We start from the raw sequence: 26,451 nt of genomic DNA, 5'->3' as shown, positions 1-26,451 counted from the left end.
GCGCGCAGGCGGCGATGATGGGGCGGCCATGGCCCGGGCCGGCAGCTCCAGCGGCGACGCGGCCGCGGGCGAGCGGGCCGGGGGCGCTGGGCGGCCAGAGCCGTGGGAGCTGTCCCTGGAGGAGGTGCTGAAGGCGTACGAGCAGCCCATCAACGAGGAGCAGGCGTGGGCCGTGTGCTTCCAGTGCTGCCGCGGGCTGCGGGGCGCGCCGGGCGGCCGGCGGCGCATCCGGGACACAGCGGACATCCTTCTGCGCAGGGACGGCTCGGTCAGCGCGCAGCGGGAGCCCGGCGCGGCAGGTGAGGCCGGGGGCGGGGGCGCGGCGGGGCGGCGGGCGGTGTCCGCCCGGGGGGAGGGGCTGAGACCCTCCCTCCCTCTGCTGGACCTGGACCTGGACCCGGCGCCGGCGCCCCCCTTCTGGCGCCTTCCCTCTCTGGACCCGCCGACCTCTCCCATTTCCGCGCCCTCCCTCTGCCGCACTGGGGGCCCCTCCTCCACCTTCTCTCTCTACGAGACTGGAAGGCCCTCCTCCCTCCTCTCCCCTTTCTGGATTGGGAGCCCCCAGCAACTCTCCGCTGGGACGCGGACCTCCGCCCCTTGCCCCTGCTTTTCCTCTCTCCCTCTGCTAGACATGAAAGTCACTCTTTCGACCTGGGACCCTCACCCCCCCTCCCTTTCCTGGACTCCCCCCCACCTGAAACCCATCTTAACATCAGGGCCAGCTGCTGGCTGGAGAGGAGGGGGCTTTGGCTCCTTGCCTGAGGCCCTTCAGCAGGGAGACTGGACTCTGCCCCTCCTACCGCGGTCCTCCCCACCTGGGCTGCTTCCTTTTCCTCTGGGGGTCTGCAGCCCTCAGACCTTCCCACCCAGTGACTGGTGGTGTGGATCCTTGTTGGAGTGGTAGGTGCACAGGCGCTTAGGCACGAAAGGAAACACATGTTTTCCTCGGGCTCGTTTTCCGTGGGTATGAAGATTTAACAGAGAATGTGTAAAATTTGGGGAACAACTTGCTTAGTGTTCTGCTCTGAACCATGAACGGGAACCAACAATGAAGCCCTTGAAAGATACTTGAAGTCTATGCAGAATGATGAGTTTAAGTGATTTGTAGCCTCTTTAAGAAAAAAGTTTTCTTCCTGGAAAAGTGGAGTGCTGGGACGGAGCATATGATGATATTACCCCCAAAAGTGATACCCCTGGGGAAGCACACAGGCCAGCTGTGTGTGCTGGAGGGGGTGGGTTTGCAGAAATCCATGGGCAGACTCATGGAGGGCTGGGAAGGACCAGGGCAAAGCTAGCCAGAAGCGACAGCTCCTTTGGTAACAGGGAGGGGTCTGCTGAACCTCTCCCACCCCCTAGGACCGTCACTATTTCTCCACAAGCTTCTTCTCATCTCTGAACCCTGCTCCCACCTCCCTTAACACCTCAGCTGTGTGACACTTGAGAGTTGCTCTATTTTGCACAAAAACACTTATTTGACAGGAGAAAATAATAAGAGCTGGACTCAAACAGTCCTGTTCCCATTTTACAGTCGGGTAAGCTGAGGCTCAGGCTTACCCATAGTCACACAGGAAGCGGCAGGATTTGGATTCAGCCCTGATGCTCTCAATGCCTGTGTCCACTGTCTTCAAAGGCTGGGCTGAGAGCACGATACAGGATGGCCTCTCCTCATCGGTGGGGCCCTGGAGTCTGCATATTCACCAAGAGTTTTTCTCTTAAAGCTGTATGTCCTCCTTAAAAGACCTTCCCTGTGCCCCTCCTCATCCCGGAAGACAAGCAGTGTAACCCAGGGGGTGGCTTCTGGCACCGCAGAGCAGTACAGGACTATAACGGGCCTGCCTGGTCTCACCCTCTGACTTTAAAGATGGGGAAGCTGAGGCACAGAGTGGTAAGTGGTTCACCACCAGTCAGATGCAGAGCTGAGGGGTCCCTGCATCTCTGACTGTGGGGTCAGTACTCTCCACAGTGGACCACAAGGGCCATCCTCGGGTGCAGCGGTCATCTGGTTCTGTCCACCTCTCCAGCCCCGGGGATGTGTCAGCCCCTTCTTCCTGGTCCCTGCAGGCCCAGCGGCACTTGTGCTGCCTTCATACTCACAGGTCGACTGGAAATCCAAGGCTGCGCTTCAAAGCTCACGTGTGGCCACTCTCCACTGACCTGTATGGGGACGTCCCAGCCCACGACACAGAGGAGCCCAATTTCGTTTTCCCTTAGGCATGATCTTTGGTGTCTGTCCATAAACACGTCTTGTAAAGGTGGATGAGTTTTGTGACTTGCTGCCTCTTTAAAGATTAAGAAAAATAGATTACCCTGAACTTTCTCTTCTGTCCCTGTTGAGCTTTTGTGAATCAGCTGAAACTTTAGACCAGCTGTCTCCCTAAGGTAGCTAACCCAGCGTTTCTCTGGGACTTGAGTGATTACTGGATTCACTGAAAGATGCGTGTTTATCTCGTGCTGTAATCGCAGTTGAGAAGAAGGTTCCCATCCTCCCTCAGGAAGTTCTGGTAAACGTAGGCGTTAAGTCAATGTTTAAAATAACTTTAAAGAAACCAACAACCAGGGACTTCTCTGGCAGTCCAGAGGTTGAGACTCTGTGCTTCCACTGCAGGGGGAGTAGGTTCGACCCCTGGTCAGGGAGCTAAGATCCCACATGCCACGTGGCCAAAAAGAAGAAAAAAGAAAAGAAATCAACAACCAAACTAAACCTGACTTGCAGGGGGCGGGGGGGTGTGGAGGAGTACTATTACTTTAGCATATGAGTGGGAATACTTCCCACTTCCAGCTAAGCAGGGGACGCTTACTCGAGTAAACTTCCTAGTTGGCAAGTCTGAAGACTTCTTCATAACTGCTCGGAAGCCCCCTTTTTCAAGTGGGAAAATGGAAAAACATGTTAACAGTGAAGTTATTTTTAAGAGGCCATTATTAAAACCTCCCGATGGGCAAGGGTGTTTTGTTTTGTTTTTAACTTGAGGCAAGAAAGTCCACCAGGCATCTCTGCAGTGCGTGTGCTGACCGTCCTCTGAGGCGAAGCCCATTCTTGCAGCGTGGCCAGTGGTCAGTGGTCCTGGGACACTTTCAGTGGCATTTGTCCGCCTGATGCCTCCAGGGCAGGCCCGCCAGGACACTGCCTGCTCCAAAGCAGCGCTCGGCTGTCACCTTGCCTGAGACCTCCCACCCTCCCAGCCGACATTTGCGGGCAAACATAACATACTTTTCTCCAGGCACCAGGCTCTCCCCCATGAAAACCCCCTTGGGCAGGTGGAGGGTGGGTTCGGGGTGTTGATGGGGCTCCTTTCACCTCCGACCTTCTCCATTCTGCTTACGCTCATTTACACACCGCCCTGCTTTTCTGGGTTTTTTTCTTGTCAGTTTTGGTGCTAGAATTTTGCACAGGCCCCTCTCTTCACGCTTGGCTGCTCATGTGACCTGTCCGCCGGGTCACACCTGCCCCTGCACCCCTCCTCCCACTCCGTCCTTTTCTGCCTGTAGTTCTGAGGCCACTGGCCCTTCCAGGCCCTCCCCCCACCAAGCACCGGGCCCTGTCTCCAGGGTCAAGCTTCCCCCTTGCAGCCCACCGCTGCCTAGAGGCAAGGCCTTCCCAGTTCACCTCGTTTGCAGCCCTGAGTTCCAAACACAGAGGCCGTTTAGTTTGTCCTGCGTTGGACCTTGGCATCCCTGTGTCATGAGCTTCATGGGGCCCAGTTCTCTATCTACCTCTTTACCTCCAGCCCAGTAGGTGGAGAAATAGCAGTGCTGGGGCCCCCACTCCTCCTGCATAAACTGGGCTGAGAGTGGCACGTGCCCAGGGAGTGGGGAGGACTCATGAGGGAACATCAGTACGGAGCCCACATCACCCTGGGCCCAGGGACCTGTGCACACAGACACACAGACACACGTGCTGCTCTTTCTGCCCCTGCTGCTGCTGTTTTCTGTGCTGCTGTCACTGTGTGTGTACGTGGGGCCGTCTGTGCTCACTGGAGATGCCCCTTCCCACGTCTCCTGGCCCAGCATGTCCCTTCCCAGGAGCTGAAGTTGGACCCCTGGTGTTCCAGGCAACCCTGCGTGTCCTGTGGGCTCCGGGCCCTCAAGGTGGACTTGCTGGGCCTCACTGGGAGATCGCCTCCTGAGTGACCAGGGACTGTCTCTGTAGCTTGCCTATATCTTTTTTAAAATTTTTATTTATTTATTTTTGGCTGTGTTGGCTCTTAGTTGCTGCACGCGGGCTTTCTCTAGTTGCGGCGAGCGGGGGCTACTCTTCATTGCGGTGCGTGGGCTTCTCATTGCAGTAGCTCCTCTTGTTGCGGAGCGTGGGCTGTAGGCGCGCAGGCTTCAGTAGTTGTGGCTCGTGGGCTCTAGAGTGCAGGCTCAGTAGTTGTGGTGCACGGGCTTAGCTGCTCCGCGGCATGTGGGATCTTCCCGGACCAGGGCTCAAACCCATGTCCCCTGCATTGGCAGGCGGCTTCTTAACCACTGTGCCACCAGGGAAGTCCCACCTGTGTCTTTTTAAATGGCTCTCCACACAGATGGACGTACAGGTGAGGGCTGAGTGTCCAGCAGTGAGAGGTGAGCAGAGGCTGGCTGGAAAGATGAAATCCTGCTTCCGAGGAGAGCATACTTCCCTGAATCTCCTCCTGGCAGCCAGAGTATTTCTGGTTGAAACATTTTCTTTCAACCAGGTCCTTCCCGTATGGCTTTTGTCTCCTGCTTCTTGACCCCCCAGCAAAGCTGCCATGCACCCTTGCTGTCATGCAGGGGTCCTCCCGGGCCCTTTGCTCCTGTGAGGGTCACACAGTCAAGACATGGTGCGGGGATGCAGCGGCTCCACCTTGCCATCCTGGGAGACGGGGAGCGAGGGAAGCACTGCTGTGAGCCCATCGTACAGACGAGAAAACCGAGGTTCAGGAAGCAAAGCAGCGATGCAGTCACCCTCGGGGAGAGGTGGGGACAGGGCTGGCGAGTAGACTCAGCCTTAGCTTGCGCCCACCGCTGCCTGACCTTGGGAAGTTACTTAGGCCTCTGGGTGCCTCAGTTTCATTCTCTGTGCAGTGGGGGTTTGATAGCAACTGCCCCAGAGGCCGTGTGGATGTTTGGGGAGCCTTGGGACATACCTGGCCCAGGAGGCACTGGCTTGTGGGCTGTCCTGATCCTGGTCCCATGTGCACCTCCCCAGACACAGCTGGGGAAGCAGCTCCCGCAGGTTCATGTGATGGGCCCAGAGCAGGACTGCAGGAGGCAGGGGCCTGGGCACTGCTCCACTGCACAGTTCTTGATGGGAAACGTCCTCCGCTGCAGAGAACACCAAGCACCCCCTTCATAAAAATGGGGGCGAGGGCTGAAGGCACTGCATGGGGCAGGTGGGCGTGCGTGCGTGTGTGCGTGCGTGTGTGCGTGGGAAGGGTGTGAATGTGTGAGCTGGTGTGCTTGTAGATAGCACTGAGATTTAGTCTCACCTCTGAGCAAGGATTACCTCACAGGAAGGCAGTCCCTTGACAAGCTGTGTTCCCTGTTGGGACACCTGTGAGATGCCTGTGCCTGGGGTCACATGACAAATGACCCCACTGTAAGCTCAGCCCACCCGGCCCTTTGCCAGTTCTGCCCCATGCTTCTAGAAGAGGCTTCAGGTCTTTGGGGTCCCTGGGGGACCTGTGTGCCCTGGAGACTTGGCTCATGGGGGATGCAGCCCAGCCTCTCTGCCACTGCAGGGCCCCACTCCTGCTACCCAGGTGTTCACGCAGAAGGGGTCCTCGGTCCCCGGGACGGCATCAACGGTTCAGTGCCAGGGCCACGCTGTGGGGGCCGAGGTATCTGTGTGGCTCCCACAAAGGGAGCACCGGGCACTGGTTGCTCTGGTCCCAGGACGTGGCCGTCTAAGCAGACACGCCAGTGAGTGTCAGGTGCTAGGGTTTCGCTGTGATCCTGTTAGACTCCTGGGAGGGAGTTTGGCCTCCGGGTACGGCCCAGTCAAGGAGGAGGTGGCCTGGAGTTGGCACCCCGGTAGCTGGGCAGATGAGCCTGAGCTGAGCCCAGGGCGCCCACCACTGTGTCAGCCCCGCCTGCAAGCCCCAGCTCCACCATTTGTTAGCTGTGTGGTCTTGGTCAATCTCTGTATCTCTCTGAGCTTCAGTTTCCTCCTCTGTAAAGAGGGAGCCGTGGCGCCAGCCTCCACAAGGAGTCTGTGGACTGAAGCCACGGTAAGTCACTTGTTAGCTCTGCAGCAAAGCGCTGGGCACGGAACCACCGCGGGGCCCCCGAGTCTGTGCGACTTAAAATACAACTGGGTTGGTGAACACTCACCTTCCAGACCGTGCTGGGTTGTGATGGGCGCTGAGGGCTGGCTGCCCCCTGCCCCCTTGAAATCAGGGAAACTCGGGGCCCTGGCACCTCCGGGAAGCACCTTTGTCAAGTGTGATCCCTTGCACCTTCCATGGCCCCCATTCACAGCTACAGGCTTTTACTGACCATCCAACACCTGTATACGCCCAGCTGCTCACTGGGAGTTAATGCTCACTGTTGCATTAACTCCACTGATGCTGGGGGTGCAGTGTCTTCCATTATTTAATGGATCAGCCCGACACAAACGCGCTTTATCTTTGGCAGTCTTCCGGTCTCTTGATGGCATTTTGAAAATATTTGCAGAGTTAGCAGGTTCACTTAGCAGAGAATTGCACAGTTTGTGTTTTTTATCCACCTCAATTTAAGGCAGCTAAACTTCATACCCTAACACAGTTCTGCGTGCCTTATTCAAGGCAGGTGGTGGAAGGAGGTGGGTTTTCTGTGTCTCGTCCAGCCTGGCCCCTTGGGAGGCCTGGGGGTGGCTCAGGGAGTGACTGGAGCATAGATTCTGGGGTCCCCCAGCCTGGCCACACCCGGCACCACCACTTACTAGCTGTGACACCTTGGGGCCAACGAGCTCACTCCCTTGGGCATCCGTTTCCTCATCTGTGAAATGGGTACACGAACCATCTACCTCCTGGGCTGTACACCGGTTACACAACTGAGTACTTGTAAACATGCCAACTCAGTGCCATGTTTAATAATAAACATAATAAAATACCTAGAGCCCAATTCAGCACCTGGGTTTCGTCCCGGAGACTCTGAATCTCTGGCAGAGACAGTCTGGGGAGAAATCCCCAAACCCAGAGGTGGTGGCCAGATGCCAGCTGACCCAGTGCAGCTGTTGGGAACTCTGGAGCAAGGCCTGCCCTTTCCACTGCGTCTGGGTTTCTCATCTAGCTCTGATTTGGGGGTGTGCGGCTTCCGACCGTGAGGGCTTTCCCTGGGCCTGGCTGACCCGAGCTGGCCCCTGGCTACTTCCTCTCTCCCCTTTCACTTGTGCCCCCAGCCTTGCTTCCCAAGGGGGCGGGATGGACCCCGTGGCCCTGTTGGCTGCTCCTCTCTGAGTGGTCGCTGTACGGGGCGAGCAGGGGCTGTCTTTGCCAGCCGACCCTCCGCCCCTGGGGCAGGGCTGCACGGCTCGCCTGGTGTCCAGCCCGGAGCTGGGCCTTGTCGGTGTCCGTGCAGTGGCTGATGGCTCAGCTTTCTGGTTTCCGATGGAGACCTTGGGCGATGCGCCGTGTGCTCCGGGTGGGGGGGCAGTGGGGGGCGGGGGCCGGCCCCGTGTGTCGGGTCCCGGGGCCGCTGAAGCTGGTCCTGACTGCCTCTTCTCTCCCCTTGCAGAGTCCACAGCGATGGTGTCACCGGCCAGCTCGGAAGCTCAGGTACTTTACAAACAAACTTTACACGTTAAAGTTAGGTGTCTTGTATATCGCACATAAAGTTATACAGTTGTTCCCGTGAGGCAGGACGCAGATAAATGCTCAGTGGCTTAGTGGAAAGGCTTGATGGGGAGATTGAGCCCAGAGGGCAGGCGGTGATGGGGGAGCCCGCCAGGGTGGTGTGGACTCGGTGGGCCTGAAGTTCAGGGGAAGTGAGGTACCCACCTCCCTCTCCCCTGCGACCCCCGGGCTCCTGGAGGGGCCTCCCATTGACCCGAGGGAGGAGGGGGCAAAGGTGATGTGGTCTCTGGGGCTCCCTGGTCACAGAGTGTTGGACAGGAATTGGGTCTGGGGGACAAACAGGAAAAGCAGCCCACAACCAATGTCCCGGAGCGTCCACCCAACCCAGAACGCAAACCTCACCGGCAGGACCTCTTCCTGTGTCTCCCGTCCCATCTGCCCGCCCCCAGGTAATTGAATTTGATGTTTAGCATTCTCCTGCCTTACAAAAAACAGTTTTGTGCAAATACATATTTATATATTAAACACAGTGTTAGAGCAAGGGTGTGGGCACAGGCCAAAAGAGGCTGTATGGTTTGCTGTGTAGAGTTTAGAAACAATAATAAAACCATCCCCAAGTTTTCTGACTTTTTCTCATCGCCACGTGCTGGCAATTCTTAATAATGTCAGTGATTAGATATCCCCTCTGGCTGGGGTGGATGCCCTGCTGTTTACACAACATGGATTTCCCATAGGATTGCTGTGAACTCTGTGCTATACCGTTTTCTGGAATTTGAGGGGGAAAAACGCAGCCACGTGTTTTCAAGAACCGATTTCACTGCTCGGCCCTGCTCCCGCTGCTGGGGCTGCCCTGCTGCCCGCAGGCCCCGAGTAGACTTGTGTTCACGACCTCCCGCTCCGAAGGAGGCCTCTTGTTATCAGTTTTGAAAATATTTACAAGGAACTTTGTATGTAGGGGTGCAGTCTGCACTGTTCTGCCTGGAGCCTCATAAATCAACCTGAGAGCCCCGCCCGAGGAAGTGGGGCAGGGCAGTCTCCTGTGCTGTTTGCCTAGATTCTCACACTGGCCCTTCAGTTACTCGGGCCGGTCCCTGGGGCTGGCCCACTGGGCCTGCGGGTGCCTGGTTCCCACGCTGCCCGGGCAGGCGGGGCCCAGGGTTCTGAGACTCTTGGCCGGCTGCCCAGATTTTTCCTTATGGGGAAGCCGGTGGTCTTTGCCTTTGGGAAGCTTTTAAGGAGCAGCTATCAGATAAGAGGCTGCAGTGGAGTTAACCCTTTCACTGATGTGATGCCCGCACGGGCCTGCGACCAGGAGAACGGGGTGGGGGTGGGGGGGCGGAGAGGCTGGGCGGGCGGCAGGCTGTGCTGCGCTGGAGCAGGGGAGCTTTGCTGCCTGCCCCACCCCATGGGGCACAGTGGCCTCCTTCGGAGAGACTGGGTCAGGGCCACCCCTGTGCTTGGCAGGGGCTGTGAGGCCCCCCCCGGGGGGGCGGGAGTGGAGTTCACTCCCCCCACCATCTCCTTCCTGGCCCCCACCTCTGGGGCACGAAAGGACCGCTGGAAATTTGTGTGAAGTGCGGCCCTCGCCCACCCACTCGTCCTGCGGGGCATCCAGGCGCTTTCTGGAGATCCCACTGCCACAGGGACTCCACCAGCCACGGCCTGGCCCTTCGGTCACCTGTGGGATGTGACCGGCCTTCGGGCCTCTGACTCATGGTTTTAGGGTGCGACTTGGAGCCAGGTCTGACCCTTGCCTCCTGAGGCAGAGATAAGACACCTCCAGGCTGGGAGCGTTGTTGACTTTTGCTGGAACTTTTCTCCCACTGGGGCCTTGCTCCTCCCACGCGTCCGGTGTCCCGAGCCAGGCTGACGCCCCTACGCCCCCTCCAGGCTCAGGGTGTCTTCTCTGGCGTTTCTGCAGGACAGGGAAGGCCTGTTCTTGTGCCCTGTCCCCTGCACAGCACTGACACTCGCACCTGTCCTTCAGCTCTGCTCCAGCCCACTCCCTTGGGGCCCAGGGGGGTGGGATCACAGGAAAGGAGAGGAGAGGCCAGAAGGCCCCGGGAGTCCAGGTGGCCTGGTGCCTGGTGAGGGTGCAGCTCTGTCCATGGCACGAGGTCAGGGCAGAGGCTGCAGGCCAACCCGACCCCCAGGCCAGCGCGGCCATTCTGTGCCATTCTGTGTCTCTGCCCCACCTGTGAAACGAGAGGTTACCTCAAGGCTTGTGGCAAGGTGAAGTGGCAAAGAGCTGTTGTCATTTTGGTGTGTGTGTATCTTTTGCATCGTTGTCCTCAAGGGAAACCACAAAAGCAGTTTCAAACACAAAAACAAAGTGCCGTGCACACTGGATGCAGCTTCCTTATTCTTTTTTTTTTTTTTTTTAAGGATTTATTTATTTATTTTTGACTGCATTGGGTCTTCGTTGCTGCGCGCGGGCTTTCTCTGGTTGCTGCGAGTGGGGGCTACTCTTCATTGCAGTGCACGTGCTTCTCATTGCGGTGGCTTCTCTTGTTGTGGAGCACGGGCTCTAGGCGCACGGACTTCAGTAGTTGTGGCACACGGGCTCAGTAGTTGTGGCTCGCGGGCTTAGTTGCTCCGTGGCATGTGGGATCTTCCTGGACCAGGGCTCGAACCCCTGTCCCCTGCGTTGGCAGGCGGATTCTTAACCACTGTGCCACCAGGGAAGTCCAGCTTCCTTATTCTTATTTCTTATGCTCAGCTGCGCCACTGGCTGGCATGGAACTGCTTTCCCCTCGGTGCCTCCCTGTCAAGCAGACCCGCGTCCCAGGGCCACTGTGTGAGCAGGGACTGTCGGGTGCACACGGCACTGGGACAGATGACCATCTTCCACAGAACCTGGATTCCTAGATGTTAATGGTAGTCTGTGCAAACAGGGTTCCTTGCCAAGTAAAATTGAAAGCAGAGTGAAGAGGTCTCTCTACCGCAGGACTCAGATTCCTAATGTGCTAATCCACTTTTAAAAAAACTTATTATGGGACTTCCCTGGTGGCACAGTGTTTAAGAATCTGCCTGCCAATGCAGGGGACACAGGTTCGTGCCCTGGTCTGGGAAGATCCCACAGGCTGCAGAGCAGCTAAGCTCGTGCGCCACAACTACTGAGCCTGTGCTCTAGAACCCGCGAGTCACAACTACTGAGCCCACGTGCCACAACTACTGAAGCCCGCGTGCCTAGAGCCCATGCTCCGCAACAAGAGACGCCGTTGCAGTGGGAAGCCCGCGCACCGCGACTGAGAGTAGCCCCCGCTCGCCACAACTAGAGAAAGCCCGGACGCAGCAACAAAGACCCAATGCAGCCAAAAATAAATAAATTAATAAATTAAAAAAAAAAAACATTACGGAGAAAGAATTTCAAGCATATACAAAGCCAGCAGAATAGCATGGTGGGCCCCACAGCTAAGGACACACCTGTTCCCTGCGGGCCCCGCCCCTTCCCTCCGCACCTGCCCCCTGGTGACCCCACCCTGCTCCCCGTACTCAGGTACAATTATTTTTTAGGTTTTTCTTTTTCAGCTTAAATTTACATACATTGAAATTTACATGCAGCTTAAAATACTTGAGGGGATCTCGCTTTTTGTGAGTTCCAGTGTCAAGCTTTATCGAATAAGCTAGTCTTTCTCCTCTGATTTAAAATATGCTGTTACAGCATATGAAAAGCTAACGTTTCATTAGGTTGCCTCTCTGTCTTTTTTTAACAAAGTTGTTGGGGTAAGCTTTCATTTGGTGAGTTCTGACCAATGTGTATACCACGTACGCAACGCTGCACTCAAGAATACAGACCTCTTCCAACGTCCCCCAAGTTCCTGTGCTCCTCCAACCTCCACCCCCCATGCCGGCTGGGAGCCACGGGCCGGCCCTTGGTGACTGTAGAGTCGATTTGTCTTGCTTAGAGCTCCGTGTGTGCGGAGCCGAGCAGCCTGGAGTTCTGGCCTGGGCTGTGCGTGGGGGTCAGGGCTCCACACGGCTGCCCAGCTCACGACTTGTGAGGATACACGTTTTTCCTCTCTCCTGGTTCAGTTCCCCAGAGAGGAGCTGCAGTCCCGCGGTAAAAGCGTGTTGGATTACAAGAACTTGCCACACAGTCTTCCACAGTGGCTGTGCTGCTCGGGAGCACGCTGTTCCCTGTCTGGGTGACCCTGGGCGCATCCCCAGGGAGGACAGCTTCTGTTCCATTTCACCATTAGAAGCCGCGCGGTGGTGACCTTCTCCTGCGGCGGCTGGGACTCAGGCCCGCCGCCGGCCCCCTCCCGGCACCCCTCCCGTGCGTGTGTGCCCTCCCTGCCTGTCTGTGACCGCGGGCCCCTGTCCCGCAGGTGGTTCAGTCGCTGGGCTTCGCCATCTACCGCGCGCTGGACTGGGGCCTGGCAGAGCACGAGGAGCGCGAGCTCAGCCCGCAGCTGGAGCGGCTCATCGACCTCATGGCCAACAGCGACTGCGACGACGATGGCGGTGGCGGGGCAGCCGACGAGGGCTACGGGGCCCCCGAGGAGGAGGAGGAGGCCGAGGGCGGCCCCCGCGCCGTGCGCACCTTCACGCAGGCCATGCGCCTGTGCGCCGCGCGCCTGACCGAGTCCCGGGGCGCTCAGACCCACTACCAGGCCGTGTGCCGCGCACTCTTCGTGGAGACGCTGGAGCTGCGCGCCTTCCTCGCCAGGGTCCGGGAGGCCAAGGAGGTGAGTGGAGACTCGGGGGGAGGGACCAGGCCGTAGGGACCAAGGACGTGGGGGCGTCTGGGAGGGGCTGAGGGTGCGGCAGGCGGAGCACGTGGGGGTGGGTGGAGCAAGGGGTGGGGCCGTGAAGGCGCCTCCACCCGCAGAGGCGGGGCCAGGTGGGCGGAGCCAGGCTGTCAGTCCCCGTCTCTGCCTCCTTCCCTGTGTCCCTCTGTCGGTCCACAGGTCGTGGAAATCCTCCGCTCGCAGCTCACTCTGTGTGGGAGTGCCCTGAACGCTTTGTAGGTTTTAGCTTAACCCGCACACCTCCTGCTTACTCGGTTTTGCACAGGAGGGAACTGAGGCTCAGAAACTTACATAAGTGGCACCTTTACCCTGTGACCTCACTCCTGTTGCCTCTAAGTTAGTTATTAACGTCCCTGATCCCCATGTTTACATCTGCAAAAGGGGCTGTGAGTCCTGCCTCCGGCTCACCTGCCCAGGTGATGGTTCCTTCTGAAAATAGGGTGCAGAGGGCGGCCCAGGACCCATGCAGAGGTGCCAGCGTGCTGGAGCTTTGGGGAGGTGGGCGGTTCAGTGAGAGGACACTCGCCCAGGTGTTTGCCCCGCTGGTGACAGTCTGCTGTTCCCCTCCACCTCCCTCCGTGGTTATCACCCTTTTCCCAGATGAGCAGTTGGAAAGCCTCTGAGGGGCTGTGTCCTTGCCCCACGCCACAGCTAGTACAGAGCAGAGGGGGCCTGACCCGGCTCCCAGCTGGCCTTCTCCCGGGGCTGCTCTGCTTCTTCGTGGTCTCAAAGTCACAGGAGGTGACAGTCTCCGCCCCAGCTCTCCCAGCCTCTCCCTTGGCGGGAACTGAGGTGTTTCCTTGAAACGGGGGTCACAGCCCACAGGGACCCCTGCCTTCCACCAGCATTTCACAGATGAGAAGAAACAGAGATTTTGGAGAGGTCAGGAGGTATTTTTGGAATTAACTGATGCTGGCCCCTGATTCCACCCTGGCCCTTTGTGGGCATGTGTCTCTCGTTTCCTCTGACCAGGAAGCGTGCCTGCACAGCTTCCCTGGCCCTGAGCTTGAGCAGGCTCTCAGGGTTGTTTTGATCGATGGGCCTGGGACCCAGCGCAGGACAATTCAGATGCTGCTTGAGCCACTTGGCCCTCATCTGCAGCCCAATCCTAGCCCAAGGGGGGGGTGGTCCCTCTGCACAGCCTGTGCCTCCGAAGCCCCATCCCCCTTCTTCCCTCCCCACGCTTCCCCGGCATCTCAGAGATGCCCTTGCAGTGCTCTCATTGTGGATGGCCCTAATGCTTTTCTGTCACCTGTCCTGTTGCTGAGGCCAATTCCTTACCCAGGCAATGAAAGCTCTTTGTTTTAGGAGCGAACAGCTCTAGACTTCAAGCAGTTGACCCAAGAGAAGTCCGGGAAATTGGAGGAGGTGGTGAGAGGGAGGCTGTTGGTGGGGCGCAGCTCGGCTGGCGTTTGGGGCAGAAACAGCCAACTCGGGGCAGGTAGAGATACTCCAGGCAGGACAGGAGACCCACCTTCATGCCCTTTGCGGAGACTGCCAGGTCACACGCAGGTCTATTTTTAGAATCACACACCTTGTGCTTCTCAGAGACTTGGCAGAGTTTTCTAGAGCGTCCCAAAGCAGTTTGGCAAGTGGCTTGGGGTGAAAGCCAGGGTAACCAGTTCTGTCTGATTTGGGGGATGGGGTGGGCGAGGCTGTGCGCCAAAGGCAGCTGCTTCTCCAGGGTGGAAGATTGGGGAGAGCAGAGCCCCAGCTGCTGCCAAGATCCAGGGCAACGAACCTAGCAGCTTCTTCCCAAATTCTCAGCGTAGGACAGCTACCTAACAATCCCCAGCATCCTTGGGCCCTCACCATGAGGGCAGCATTCTTCCCAGTTCGTGAAATACGTCCCTGTGACTGTTTGCCTGGACCTGCTGAGTAACTCACCCTCTCGGCCGTCCACCCACCCATCCGACTACCCATTTATTGATTCATTTATTCCTTCAACCAATGTTTAAGACCTAGCATGTGTCACACAGTGCTAGGAGCCAGAAACACTAAGATAAGAAGATAAAAGCGAAAACAGAAAACGTGGTTCTGGCCTCACGGAGCCAACCATTCAGACAACAATCAAAGCAGCAGATAAACGTACAACTGCAGGAGGGATCCTGTGCAGAGAAGCGCCAAGGGTGTCCCATGAGGGTGGGTGTGCGTGGGGCCCAGGGGCCCTGTGAGCTGAGGTCTGAAGCCCTTCCCGGATGAGGGAGTGGCCTCCACGCCTGCGTCTGCTGTCTGTGGAAGACACGGTGCCTGGGGGTGGGCGGGTGGGGTGTGGATCAGTGAGGGAAGGGGGCAGATTCTACTGCAGCCAGGAGGTACTGTGTGGTGCCATGTGGAGGCTGTGCTTTCTCCTCTGCCCTTGCCTGGGAGATGCAGCCACAGGTAGCCAGTGGGACACAAGTGTTCCCGTGTGGTTCCAAGGCTGATGGCTTGGTTCCCCCAGGTATCTTTCTGAGCCCCAAAGCCTTGTCCAAAATGCCCACTTGTCCCTTTTTTAGCTGGTGGGCTAGTAGCCCATGTGGTACATGAGCGTCCCCAGGGGGACAGACCAGCAGGGCCCACATCCCCACGGCTGCTGTTCTCCCGTTTCTCCTGGACTTACAGATGCTGCAGAAGCTTCGGGAGGACGAGCCGCAGTCAGAGAAGCCCCTGATGGAGCTCGACAGCCTGGGACGCACGGACTGGGTAAGCCGTGGCCCCCGCTGGCCCGGGGCAGAGCCCGGGAGCCCTGCCCGGGGCTAAGGGCCATTTTCATCTTCTCGGGGGCCCAGGCCCGACTCTGGGTCCAGCTCATGCGGGAGCTCCGCCACGGGGTGAAGCTGAAGAAGGTGCAGGAGCAGGAGTTCAACTCCCTGCCCACAGAGTTCCAGCTCACCCCCTTCGAGATGCTGATGCAGGACATCCGCGCCAGGAACTACAAGCTGCGCAAGGTCATGGTGAGCCTCTCAAGGTCATGGTGGGCCACTCGAGGTCATAGTGGGCCCCTCAAGGTCATGGTGGGCCACTCGAGGTCATAGTGGACCCCTCAAGGTCATGGTGGGCCTCTCTAGGTCATGGTAAGCCGTGTTGAAGGGGGTCCACGTTCAGCCCCCTCTGCTCGCTGGAGCCCCTGCTTGGTGTGCTGGCCACTGAACTGGGGCAGACGTGGCCCGGAGTCACATGGCTCATGGTCCTTTCAGGGACACAGTGTGACAAGGGCAGGGAGAAGGGGACCAGGGGAGGAGCTGAGGCTGCAGGATCGTCCCATTTAACGCTCACATAGCCCTCGCTGTGTGCTAGCATCGCTGAGAATCTTAAACGTGCGAGTTAATTTCATTGTTATGACAACCCTATGAGGTGGTGCCACTGACCCCCATTTCCACATGAAGAATCTGAGATGCAGGGAAAGCTCATGGTCAGGCCTTGAAGGCCACGGCCACACAGCCGCTGAGAGGGAGGCTGGAGTGAGGCCCAGGCGCTGCCCATGGCTGCATGAGCCCCTCTCAAGGCCGCAGCCCTGGCAGATGGGCCCTTAGCCCTGCTGCCCTCACCCCACACACAGGTCAACGGGGACATCCCTCCCAGGGTGAAGAAGGATGCCCATGAACTTATCCTGGACTTCATCCGCTCCCGGCCTCCGCTGAAGCAGGTACCGGCTCCCTTGGGGCGTTTGGAAGGTTGGTTCTGGGGCGCTCACTGCCCCAGGAGCACGCAGGGCCTCCACGTCCGCCCCTGTGATGCCGCGGGCTCCGGATTCCTCATGCAGGGTTCCTCCCCAGCTTGGGAGTCGGCCCCCACCTGGCGCTGCCACACCCCTTGCAGGTCTCAGAGAGAAGGCTTCGCCCCTTACCCCAGAAACAGAGAACGCTGCACGAGAAGATCCTGGAGGAGATCAAGCAGGAACGCAGGCTGCGCCCCGTGGAGGGCAGGCACTGGGACGGGCGGGGTGAGCACGGGACACCCCCTCCCCTGCCCCTTGCCTCCCCTCCACCCCCCAACCCGTCCTGTCCTGTCCTGCCTCACCTGCTGCCTGCCCCAGGGTTCGGCTCTCTGCCCTGCATCCTCAACGCCTGCTCTGGGGACGTCAAGTCCAGCTCCTGCATCAACCTATCCGTCACGGATGCCGGGAGTAGTGCCCAGCGCCCGCGGCCCCGAGTCCTGCTCAAGGCGCCCACGCTGGCTGAGATGGAGGAGATGAACATATCCGAGGTCAGAGCCCACGGGTTCCTGAAGAGAGACTGAGGAGGAGGGGGGGAGGGGGAGGAGGAAGGGGAGGGAGGGGAGGTGGGGGTGGGGGGGAGGGGGAGGAGGGAGGGGGCAAGGACACAGCCAGTGTCCGGCGTCCAGCTCTGTGGGACGTGTCCTGCTGTGAAGCTGGTGTCCTGCTGTGGGGCTGGGTCTGCCCTGTGGGCAAGCATGGCCGGGCTCAGGGACCCTTTCCCATCTTGGTGGCTCAGAAGGGTCACTGGGACGGTGGCCTTGAGCCACTGTGGCCTCTGCACAAAAAGGTCTAAAGCAGAGCGCTCCGTCCTCCTGGGGCTGGGAAGCTGGGCAGCCCCCCTTGGAGGTGAAAAGCCAGCATGTCCCAGTGGGGCTCTGCATCCTGGCTGCTGCCCTCTGAGCCCAGAGACCAGGGTGGTGGCCATGTCCACGGGCCCCACCTGCCCCAGACCTGCCCTCCCAGGGCTTTCCAGGGGCCGCAGACCAGGGTCTGGTTTTCGAGGCACCCGCCTCCCCCCTGGCCTGGGCAGTGTGTAGTGGAGGCCCCTGTGCCCGACACCTCAGCCCAAGGGCAGGCAGGAGGCGCTGGCGGGCAGAGAGGTCAGGGCGGTGCCGGGCTGGTGTGTTCTCAGGAGGAAGAGTCGCCGTGTGCGGAGGTGACACTGAGGCGAGACCGCTCTTTCTCGGAGCACGACCTGGCCCAGCTCCGGAGCGAGGTGACCTCTGGCCTGCAGCCCCCTGGAGGCCTGGAGCCGGCTCGGCCGCGTGCGGGCAGCGTGCAGTCCTGGACGCCCAGCGCCCAGGAGCCGGGTGGGTGCTGCCCTCCCTTCCCTGGACACCCTCCTGCGGGCGCCCTTTGCCCCTGCCCAGTCCCAGTGGCTTCAGAGGGTACAGGGAGCTCGCACCTGCAGGAAGGGTATTTATCACCCAGGCAGCCATCCCCCACCTTTTAAAACTTTATGAAATTAGTAATCCATATTCACTGTAAAGCTCTAAAAAAAAGTTCCCAGGATTCTATTACCTGGGGATAATTGCTGTTGACATATTGGTGTATAGAAAGAAAGCTGGATGGATGGACGATTGATAGATCCGCCTAGTCTTTCTGTCAATGGAGACGTGCCCACAGAGTAGCACACACCACTCTGGAGCCTGACCAGTGCCCTGGGCTTTGTCACGAGCCCCGCCCTTTCCCTGTCGGTCAGCGCGCAGGACGGTACGGTTCTGCTGGCCACGCAGGGTTAGTTGGTCCCCTCCGTGGTGAAGGCTGGACCCCACCAAGTGCCCCGGGTCACAGGGTTGCCACCCCGCCCAGTGCCTCCCACCAGATGTGGCCAGGCCCCCTTCTCTCCCCTCAAGGTCACCTTGAGCCCCCGTGTTGTTTTCTGGCCCCTCTCGGGATGGTCTCATTTAGTGGCTATGACTCCTGGTGTGAAGAGGTCCAGGCCAGGGATTCCGTACCTCACTGTCCCCCCGTGGTGGAGGTGGACCCCCTCTTGCCCCTCTTCCCCCTCCGACCCTCTCTGCCCCTCTGGGTCTCCCGGAAAAGTGTGGTGAGGGGGGCTGACCAAGGCTGCCACGGCCCCATCGTGGGGCTCAGATATGGGCCCCTCTGGCTTGCCGCACTGCACAGGCCCTCGCTGTGGGTGACGTGTCCTCTACTAGACCCCTCACCCCCAGGAAACCACCCCACCATCATCTCCTGCTGCCTGGAGGGCCATCTCCCTGCTCCCTGGGCACAGCTGTCCGACGCCAGAACTCCTGCAGGTTGTCCTGACAGCCCCCGGCTCTTCTACCAGGTTCTGTCAGCGTCCAGTCCCGGCCTGACCCCAGCTCCCCGCCACGCAGTGACCTGGGCTCAGTCGACAGGCCTGGGGCCTCCGAGGCCCCAGACGCCAATCACCGGTGGCTGGTGAGTGAGGGAGGCGCTGTCGGCCAGGGTGGCTGTGATGGGGTGGTGCGCCTGCTGGGCTCTGGGGTGGGGAGGGCTCCCCTCAGTGGCGAGTGGGGTCCCCGCTCCAGCCACCCCATCTGGGCAGGTTGGTCTTTGCTGCCACCCCCTGGACCTTCTGGGCACCGCGGCCCCCCGGGCCGGAGAAGGGCCTTGCTAAGGGGACAGCCCAGTTCCATCTCTGGGGGGGTCAGGACAGGCGAGAAGCCCAGCGCCCTGTGCCTGGAAGGCAGCGTGGTGACACCGGAGAGCACTTTCTCAGGTCTCGACTCTGTGCTGTTCCCTCGCTGCGCCTCAGTTTCATTGGCTGTGAATTTTGTCTGACTTTTCATTGTGTAGAGCTAACAGTTGCTGCTGTTTTGAGGTCCCCACTTGGACCTGAACCTTGGTGCATGATTTTATCAAATGGGATGAGAGCAGTGAAGTGCCTGGGGGGCCACAGGGCACCTTGCTGGCGTGTGGAGGAACGTCCGGGGTGTGGTTGTTATAATCGCTTCCTTGAAGTTTTACCAAGAGCCTCAAGTGAGAACAGATGTTCAAAGGCTTTGAAAAGTTAAGGTCGTGTTACTGTTAATACTCCCCAACTGAAGGGCATGCTTTCCCCTCTGAGTCCTGTATTAGGTGTCTTTTGCCGTGTAAAAAATCACCCCCAAACTTAGCAGCTACAACAACACATTTATTATCTCACAGTTTCTGTGGGTCCCGAACCCGGAAGTGGCTCGCCTCGGCCCGGCGGCCCTGGCTCGGACTCGAGCGAGGCTGCAGCTGGAGTGTCAGCAGGGCTCCCGCCTCACCTGAAGGCTCCACCCGCCTCCAAGGAGGCTCCTCCCCCGGCTGTGGGCAGGAGGCCTCAGCTCCTCCCGTGTGGCCTCTCCCCGGGGCTGCCTGAGTGCCCTCACAGCATGGCTCCCCCCCCGGGGTGAGCAATCCGAGAGCCAGGAGGAAGCCAGTGTCTTTATGACCCAGTCTCGGAGGGGACACACTGTCACTTCCGCCTTATCCGTTCAGTACAAATGAGTCACTGAGTCCTACTCAGGGGGCCACTTCTTGACAGCAGGGATGTCAAGGATTCGGGGGACGTGTTTGAATAGCAAGTCCTGTAAGTGTTTCCCTTCCGAGCGGCTTGGCTCTCAAACCCGAGAACTTGAGTGGCCTTGCCTCTGCCCTGAGTACGTGCTCAGCCCAATCTGCCCAGCACCCAGCTTGAGATCTCTTGGCAATGTGTGCAGTTAGTGTAACATCTGTAAGGTGTAAGGTTTAGAGGGGAATTGTTCAAATATAAACAGCACCACCAGGCTACTAGAAACAGAAATCAGAAGCCAGAAGACCTGGACGCTTCTGGTTGGAGAAGAACACGGGGTCCCAGACTCACCTGATGCCACACAGTAGCAGCTGACCAACAAGCCTAAATAGGACAGTCCTGAAAGTCTGACCCATAAACACTGTCCAACTCCCACCAGCCTCTGGTGCCTCCCATGCCGCCTCATCTTGGTAGCTAACGTTTCAATTCCGGGCGCCAGGCACTGCGTCCTCTCAGTGGAGCTGAAATGCCCCGCTTTATAGAAGAGGAACTGACGCTTTGAGAGATGGAGTTCTGTGCTAAGAATACAGGACTGTTCCCCTGGGGGCTAGGACAGGGTGTACTCGCCATGGCGGCCCAAAGGGCCGGGCGGTTATGACGACGTGGATAGGTGCAACCACCTGACTGGCAGACCCGGAGTCGCAGTGGATGGTTGGCGCTGGGAGGGAGGTGGGAGCGGGGGAGGGTTCCAGGAGGGGGGGCAGTGGGCCTGGGGGCTCTGGCTGGCTTTGACTGGCTTGGTGTTGGCAGGTGGGGAGCAAGGCTGGAGGCAGATGCTTCAGGTCCGGGAGCACTGCGAACGAAGGTGGGACGGGCTGAAGGGTTACATGTGCAACGAGGCCATCGACGGGCTGGGGGCTGACCGGTGGGGTGGGCAGGGCCGGTCAGAGAGCCCTTGCCTGTAGCCGTGCACAGAGAAGTCCTAGGGAGCAGTACGGCTCCCTGGCGTGGCCGAGCTGAGGAGTGGGGCGTTTTATGGAGCTGCTGGGCTTGGTGGACCAAGGCCAGGGAGGTGCCAGGGTCCTCAGGGAAGAGGGGAACTTGTGGAGACGCCCTGAGAGCCTGAGACCGGCCCCTCGGGCCTCCTGCCACAGGAGTTCAGCCACCCCGTGGAGAGCCTGGCTCTGACGGTGGAGGAGGTGATGGATGTGCGCCGTGTGCTGGTGAAGGCCGAGATGGAGAAGTTCCTGCAGAATAAGGAGCTCTTCAGCAGTCTGAAGAAGGGGAAGGTGAGGAGCCCGGGGTTGGGGCAGGTGAGGGCAGGACTGGGCCTGGCGAGTTCTGGACAAAACTGGGCTCTAACCAGACCTTTCCGTACAGATTTGCTGCTGCTGCCGGACCAAGTTCCCACTGTTCTCCTGGCCGCCCACCTGTCTCTTTTGCAAGAGGTGAGTGAGCCTTTTGAATGCACCTTGGCTGTGAATTAACATGGGAAGGAGGGCTAAGAAGCCTCTAGGCTTCTGTCCAGTAGAGCTTCCTGTGATTCTGAGGATGATCTATCAGGCACTGTGAGTCGTGCAAGGAAGGGACAGAATTTTTAATTTAATCGTAACAGCTGAGCAGCCCCCACTTTCAGCCAAGGTGGGGTAACAGGAAGCAGGACAGGCATCTTCCACATGAAACAGCCAAAAAGAAAAAAAAAACAAAAACAAAACTCAAAGACATGAAACACCGGTTCTCAAGACATCAGGTATCAAGCAACCAACGGGAAGCAGACAGGGTGAGCTGTATCCTAGGACTGCCTCAACTCTGGACTCGGAGCCTGTTCAGCTCCTGGAGTGGAGGAGCTAAAGCTGAGAACCAGGGGACCCGGGCATCTAGAGTTCTCCCCTATGGAGAGAGTCCTCCAGGAAGCAGGTCTCAAGAGACCTGCAGAAGGTCCCCCTTGAGTGTTCAGTGTTCTGATCAGCACATACATGCAAGGAAATTACTGAGGGTTTGGAAGGAATCATCTTGAAGCACAGATTGGCAAACTCCAGCCCATGGGCCAAATCTGGCCCACTGCCTATTTTATAAATAAAGTTTTATTGGAACACAGCCACACCCATCTGTTTATTATTCATTTAGCCACACCTAAAATGTTGACTATCTGAGCTTTTACAGAAAAAGTTGACTGACCCTGTCCTAAGGTTTTAAAGGAACAGTACCAGGAATAGTGTCTATTCCCACCAGCCACGGTGGAAAGTTGTGATTCATGGCCGCTGAGTGGAATACACAGGAAGGTCTTGCCTCACTAGCAGGAATAAGTGCCCCTAGACTGAGCACTGCTCCAGAACTAACAAATCGCAAAAGCAAGACCAGAAAGGACCAAACTATTCCCAAGTGTCTTAACTGCTTCCCAGAGCAAAGCTCAAGAATAGGAATAAAGAAATATCCAGCACCGAGCAAGATAAAACGCCTGGCATCCAATCAAATATTATCAGGCATGTCAAGAAGCAGGAAAACATGACCCATGATGAGAAAAATCAATCAAATCACCCAGAACTGACACAGATTTTAGGATTAGCAGATAAGGACATTAAAAGGTTTTTTGTTTTTTGTTTTTGTTTTTGTTTTTTTGGCCACACCGCACAGCATGCGGGATCTGAGTTCCCCAACCAGAGATTGAACCCGCGCCCCCTGCAGTGGAAGTGTGGAGTCTTAACCACTGGACCACCAGGGAAGTCCCGTGGACATTAAAAGTTTTGAACTGCATTTCATATGCTGCCAAAGTTAAAGACATGGAAAAGGTAAAGAAGAGACAAATCAAACCTCTAGGCATGAAAACTGGAATGTTTGGGATGAAAATTACACTGGATGATTTATAGCAGCTTAGACATTCAGAGGACTGTGCAGAAGAAAAGATTAGTTAACTTGAAGACGTAGCAATAGAAACTATCCAAAACAAAATTATCCAAAACAAAAACACTGAGAGAAAAAAGAATTTAAAAATAAAAAAGGTGTTGGCAAGCTATGGGATAACGTTAAGAAGCCTAATATAGGTGTAATTAAAGTCCCCAAAGATGTGGGGGCAGAAAAAGTATTTGAAGAAATAACAGCTAAAAAGGTTTTCCGAATTTGATGAAAAATATAAACCTACAAGAAACTCAGTGAACCCCAAGCACAAGAAATATGAATAAAATCACACCAAGACACATAATAATTAAATTGATCAAAACCGGTGATAAAGAGAAATTCCTAAAGTCAGTCAGCAAATAAAGACATGTTATGTACAGAGAAAGAGAAAGATGACTGCAGATTTCTCACCAAAACATTGCAGGCAAGATGTCAGTGGAACAACATCTTTAAGGTACTGAAAGAAGGAAAAAAAAACGGTCAGTCTAGAATTCTGTACCCAGCAAGAGGCAAAAGTAAAGACATTTCCAGAAATACAGAAGCCAAAAAAATTCTTCACCAGCAGACCCACACTGGAACAAATGTTAAACGAGGTCTGCCACGTAGATGGAAAATGACACCAGATGGAGATCTGAATGTACACAAAGGAATAAGAGCACTAGGAACAGCAACTCCTGACATATAAGATTATCTTTTTATACCTCTTTAAAAGGTAAACCAATACCCAGCACCCAACAAGGTAAAATTCAGTGTCCATCATCCAGTCAAAGATTACCAGGCATGCAAAAAAATAATAAAAATGTATTTGGGGGGTTATCACGTATCTCTAACTAAAAAATATAACAATAGCATTAAGACCAGAGGTGGAGGATTGTAAGTATGCTGTTACAAGTTTTTATATGAGATGGTAAAATATTACTTGAAGGAAGACTGTGGTAAATTAAACACTATCCTATGAGCCCAAAAGCAACCACTGGAATGGCTTGTATGTCAACAAAGAAGATAAAATGGAATCATAAAAAATACTCAATACAGAAAGCATAAACAGGAAAAGGGAACAAAGAACAAATAGGACAAAAAGAAAACAAATCACAAGATGATAGACTTAAACCCAATTATATCAACAATTACATTAAACATAAATGGTGTAAACAATCCAATTAAAAGGCAGAGTTTCCCAGATTGAATAAAGAAAGCGAGACAATCTGCTGTCCACAAGACATGTAATTTATTTTTTATTTTATTTTATTTTTTGGCTATGCTGCATGGCTTGCAGGATCTTAGTTCCCCAACCGGGGATCAAACCCAAGCCCCCTGCAAACCCAAGCACGGAGTCCTAACCACTGGACCGCCATGGAATTCCCAAGACATGTACATTAAATAAAAGACACAAACTGGTTGGAGGGAGACGGGTGGAGAAAGATACACCACACCAACAGTAGTCTAAAGAAAGCTTGAGTCGATATATTAATACAATACAAAGTAGACTATGGAGTAAAGAATATTATCAGAGTTAAAGGAGTTCATTTCACAATGATAAAAGGAGGAAATAATCCTGAACATTTTCCACACCTAGCAAGAGATTCAATATACATGGAACAAAACATTGACAGGCTGCACGGAAAAATAGCTAAATCCATGGTTACAGTTAGAGATATGAAACCCTAAGGGTATAGGAGATTTGAATGACACTATCACCAACTTGATCTAAGTGACATTTAGAGAAACTAGACCCAACAGTGGGATGTATGTTCTTATCGAGTGCACACGGAACGTTCACCAAAATTGACTATTCTGGGTCAAAAAACAAGTCTCAAAAATGCGGAAGGATTGATATCATACAAAGTATGTTCCCTGACCACAGTAAAATAAAATCAAACTAATACAGAGGTTCGTTGATGGCGAATTAATTATGGGACATCCATGCAAGAGTGCATGGTCCCTTGTTTTAAAAAATGAATTTGTACAATTTGTACTGATGTGGAGAAGAGCCCTGGTGTATCTTTATAGGATAGTACACATGATACCCCATTTCATTTATTGTATTTTTATTTTAAATGTATGTTTTTGTTAATTTATGCTTAGATATGGAGAATGGAAACTGCTGATAGTAGGGATCATCTCTAGGATGGGCTTTACAGGAGAGGACTCCTGTCTAAATTAAAATTCTCTCTAGTGTTTGAATTTTTACAGCAAGAAGGCATTCACTTTTGAAATCACGTATGGGAAATAAAAACTGTTAATCACTGCTTAAAGCTGGGCATCTCACTTGAGGGCGTCTGGCTCTGACGGTGCTTGTGGAGAGGGGTCAGGTACCCTCCACTCCAGACCAGATGCTCCCCAGAAAGAGCGAGGAGGGGCAGAAGGATTTTGGGTGTAGAGCTGAGCAAGAAGAAAAGCAAGATTTGGGAGTAAAATGAAAGTAAAGCACTGACGTGGCCAGGGGTCAAGCAGGAGGCAGTGACAGCCTGGCCTCGCCTGTGTGCTGGGCGGGTGCTGGACCCCTCACAGCTGACACTGCTAACCCTCTTCTTTTCTCTCCAGAGCTGTCTGCAGTTCCTGCAACATAAAGGTGAGGACCACCTGGGGTCAGAGCGAGGGCCCGCATCTCAGGTGTCCTGCGGCCTGACTGGGCCTGTCCGGGGGTGGGCAGAGGCTCTGCTGTCTCCTGTCAGATGATCCCCGCTCACTACTCACCACTTCAGCTTCCTCCAGAGCAATCCACTCCTACACTTCCCAAGACTGCAGTTTTTAAAGACCCTTGTAAATGGTCCCTTTTTTAAAAAATTAAATATTCTGTGTTAGTAGGCCAGTGCCAGGAGACCCGTCTCGTTCTCTAAAAGTCCTCCTTCTGACACCCCAAATTCCTCGAGTGTTTTTGCAAAGCCTCATTTTATAGCAGCTTGGGGTGTCTGCGTACACGCAGGTGTGCACAGAGGTAAAGGATAACATTTGGAAGGATGTCACCCCTTTACACCTCGTCCCAGAAACAATCATCTGTTTGAGGGATTTTTACCACCGCTATTTTCAAACCCTTACTTTTTATGCTGCCACTTGGCCATAGAGAGACCACCTCATCGATGTTAAGTACTGATAACATACAGGCCGCAGTGCTCCATCTTGTGTGTTGGCGGCTGTTCAGGGGGACCAGGGTGCCTGGAGTGTCTCTCTGTCTTGCAGATGAAGATGCCGTCTAAGAAGTTTGCACACATCCCCGTGTACACGCTGGGCTTCGAGAGTCCTCAGAGGGTGTCAACCGCCAAGGTCCCGCTGGCGCAGAGAAGAGACGCCTTCCAGTGCGTGCCTGCCCTTGGTGACGTCCCTGTGGTGGGCAGCCATCACAGTCACCCGGAAGCTGGGCAGGGGCCTGTGTGCTGGGGTGGGCTGGGGCTGAGAGGTCAGAGCCCAGGACCCAAATTCCGCCCAAGGAAGAGCTGCTGCGGGATGGACTTTGCTCTGCCTGCTGTGGGTGCGGGGGGATGTGGAGACTCGGGAGGACCCCTGACGGCCCCGTCCTGCCCCAGACCCCTGCAGGGGCCCCACTGGCGGAGCGTGGAGGAGGAGTTCCCGCACATCTACACCCACGGCTGCGTCCTGAAGGACGTCTGCAGCGACTGCACCGGCTTCGTGGCGGACGTGGTGCGCTCCAGCCGCAGGAGTGTGGACGCCCTCAACACCACGCCCCGCCGCGCCCGCCACACCCAGTCCCTCTACGTCTCGAACACCTGGACACTCGACCTCAAGTGATGGCTGTGGCCCCCTGGCCGCCCGGTCAGAGGCTTTTCGAGGTGCCCGGGTGACCATGCTTCTGGGGAGGAGCCAGGCTAGTCCTGGACCAGGCGGAGAAGCCCCCGTCCTGGGGCACGGCGGCCCCCGGCCCTCATGATGTGCATGTACATA

The 26,451-nt window shown here is 56.2% G+C and overlaps 1 protein-coding gene across 2 annotated transcripts; it reads left to right on the top strand.

The window, feature by feature from the left end:
• Position 1: 1 nt before the first annotated feature.
• Positions 2-26,451, top strand: SPIRE2 (spire type actin nucleation factor 2). 2 transcript variants are annotated; one of them, XM_068527746.1, is made up of 14 exons: positions 2-299; positions 7,675-7,715; positions 12,065-12,424; positions 15,092-15,172; positions 15,259-15,423; positions 16,029-16,115; positions 16,289-16,675; positions 17,320-17,497; positions 18,484-18,596; positions 20,811-20,945; positions 21,037-21,104; positions 25,096-25,123; positions 25,732-25,847; positions 26,076-26,451. In XM_068527746.1, the coding sequence occupies exons 1-14, from the start codon at positions 29-31 to the stop codon at positions 26,296-26,298; spliced, it is 2,253 nt and encodes a 750-aa protein (XP_068383847.1). In that variant the 5' UTR covers positions 2-28; the 3' UTR covers positions 26,299-26,451. The 2 variants fall into 2 exon arrangements, with proteins under 2 accessions (XP_068383847.1, XP_068383846.1); XM_068527745.1 differs by lacking the exons at positions 25,096-25,123; positions 25,732-25,847; positions 26,076-26,451 and adding an exon at positions 22,291-22,409 and having other exon boundaries at positions 29-299.

Source organism: Eschrichtius robustus, chromosome 19 (assembly GCF_028021215.1).
Source record: "Eschrichtius robustus isolate mEscRob2 chromosome 19, mEscRob2.pri, whole genome shotgun sequence".
In the NCBI taxonomy this organism is placed as follows: domain Eukaryota; kingdom Metazoa; phylum Chordata; class Mammalia; order Artiodactyla; family Eschrichtiidae; genus Eschrichtius; species Eschrichtius robustus.
This window is presented reverse-complemented; position numbering and strand designations above follow the sequence as displayed.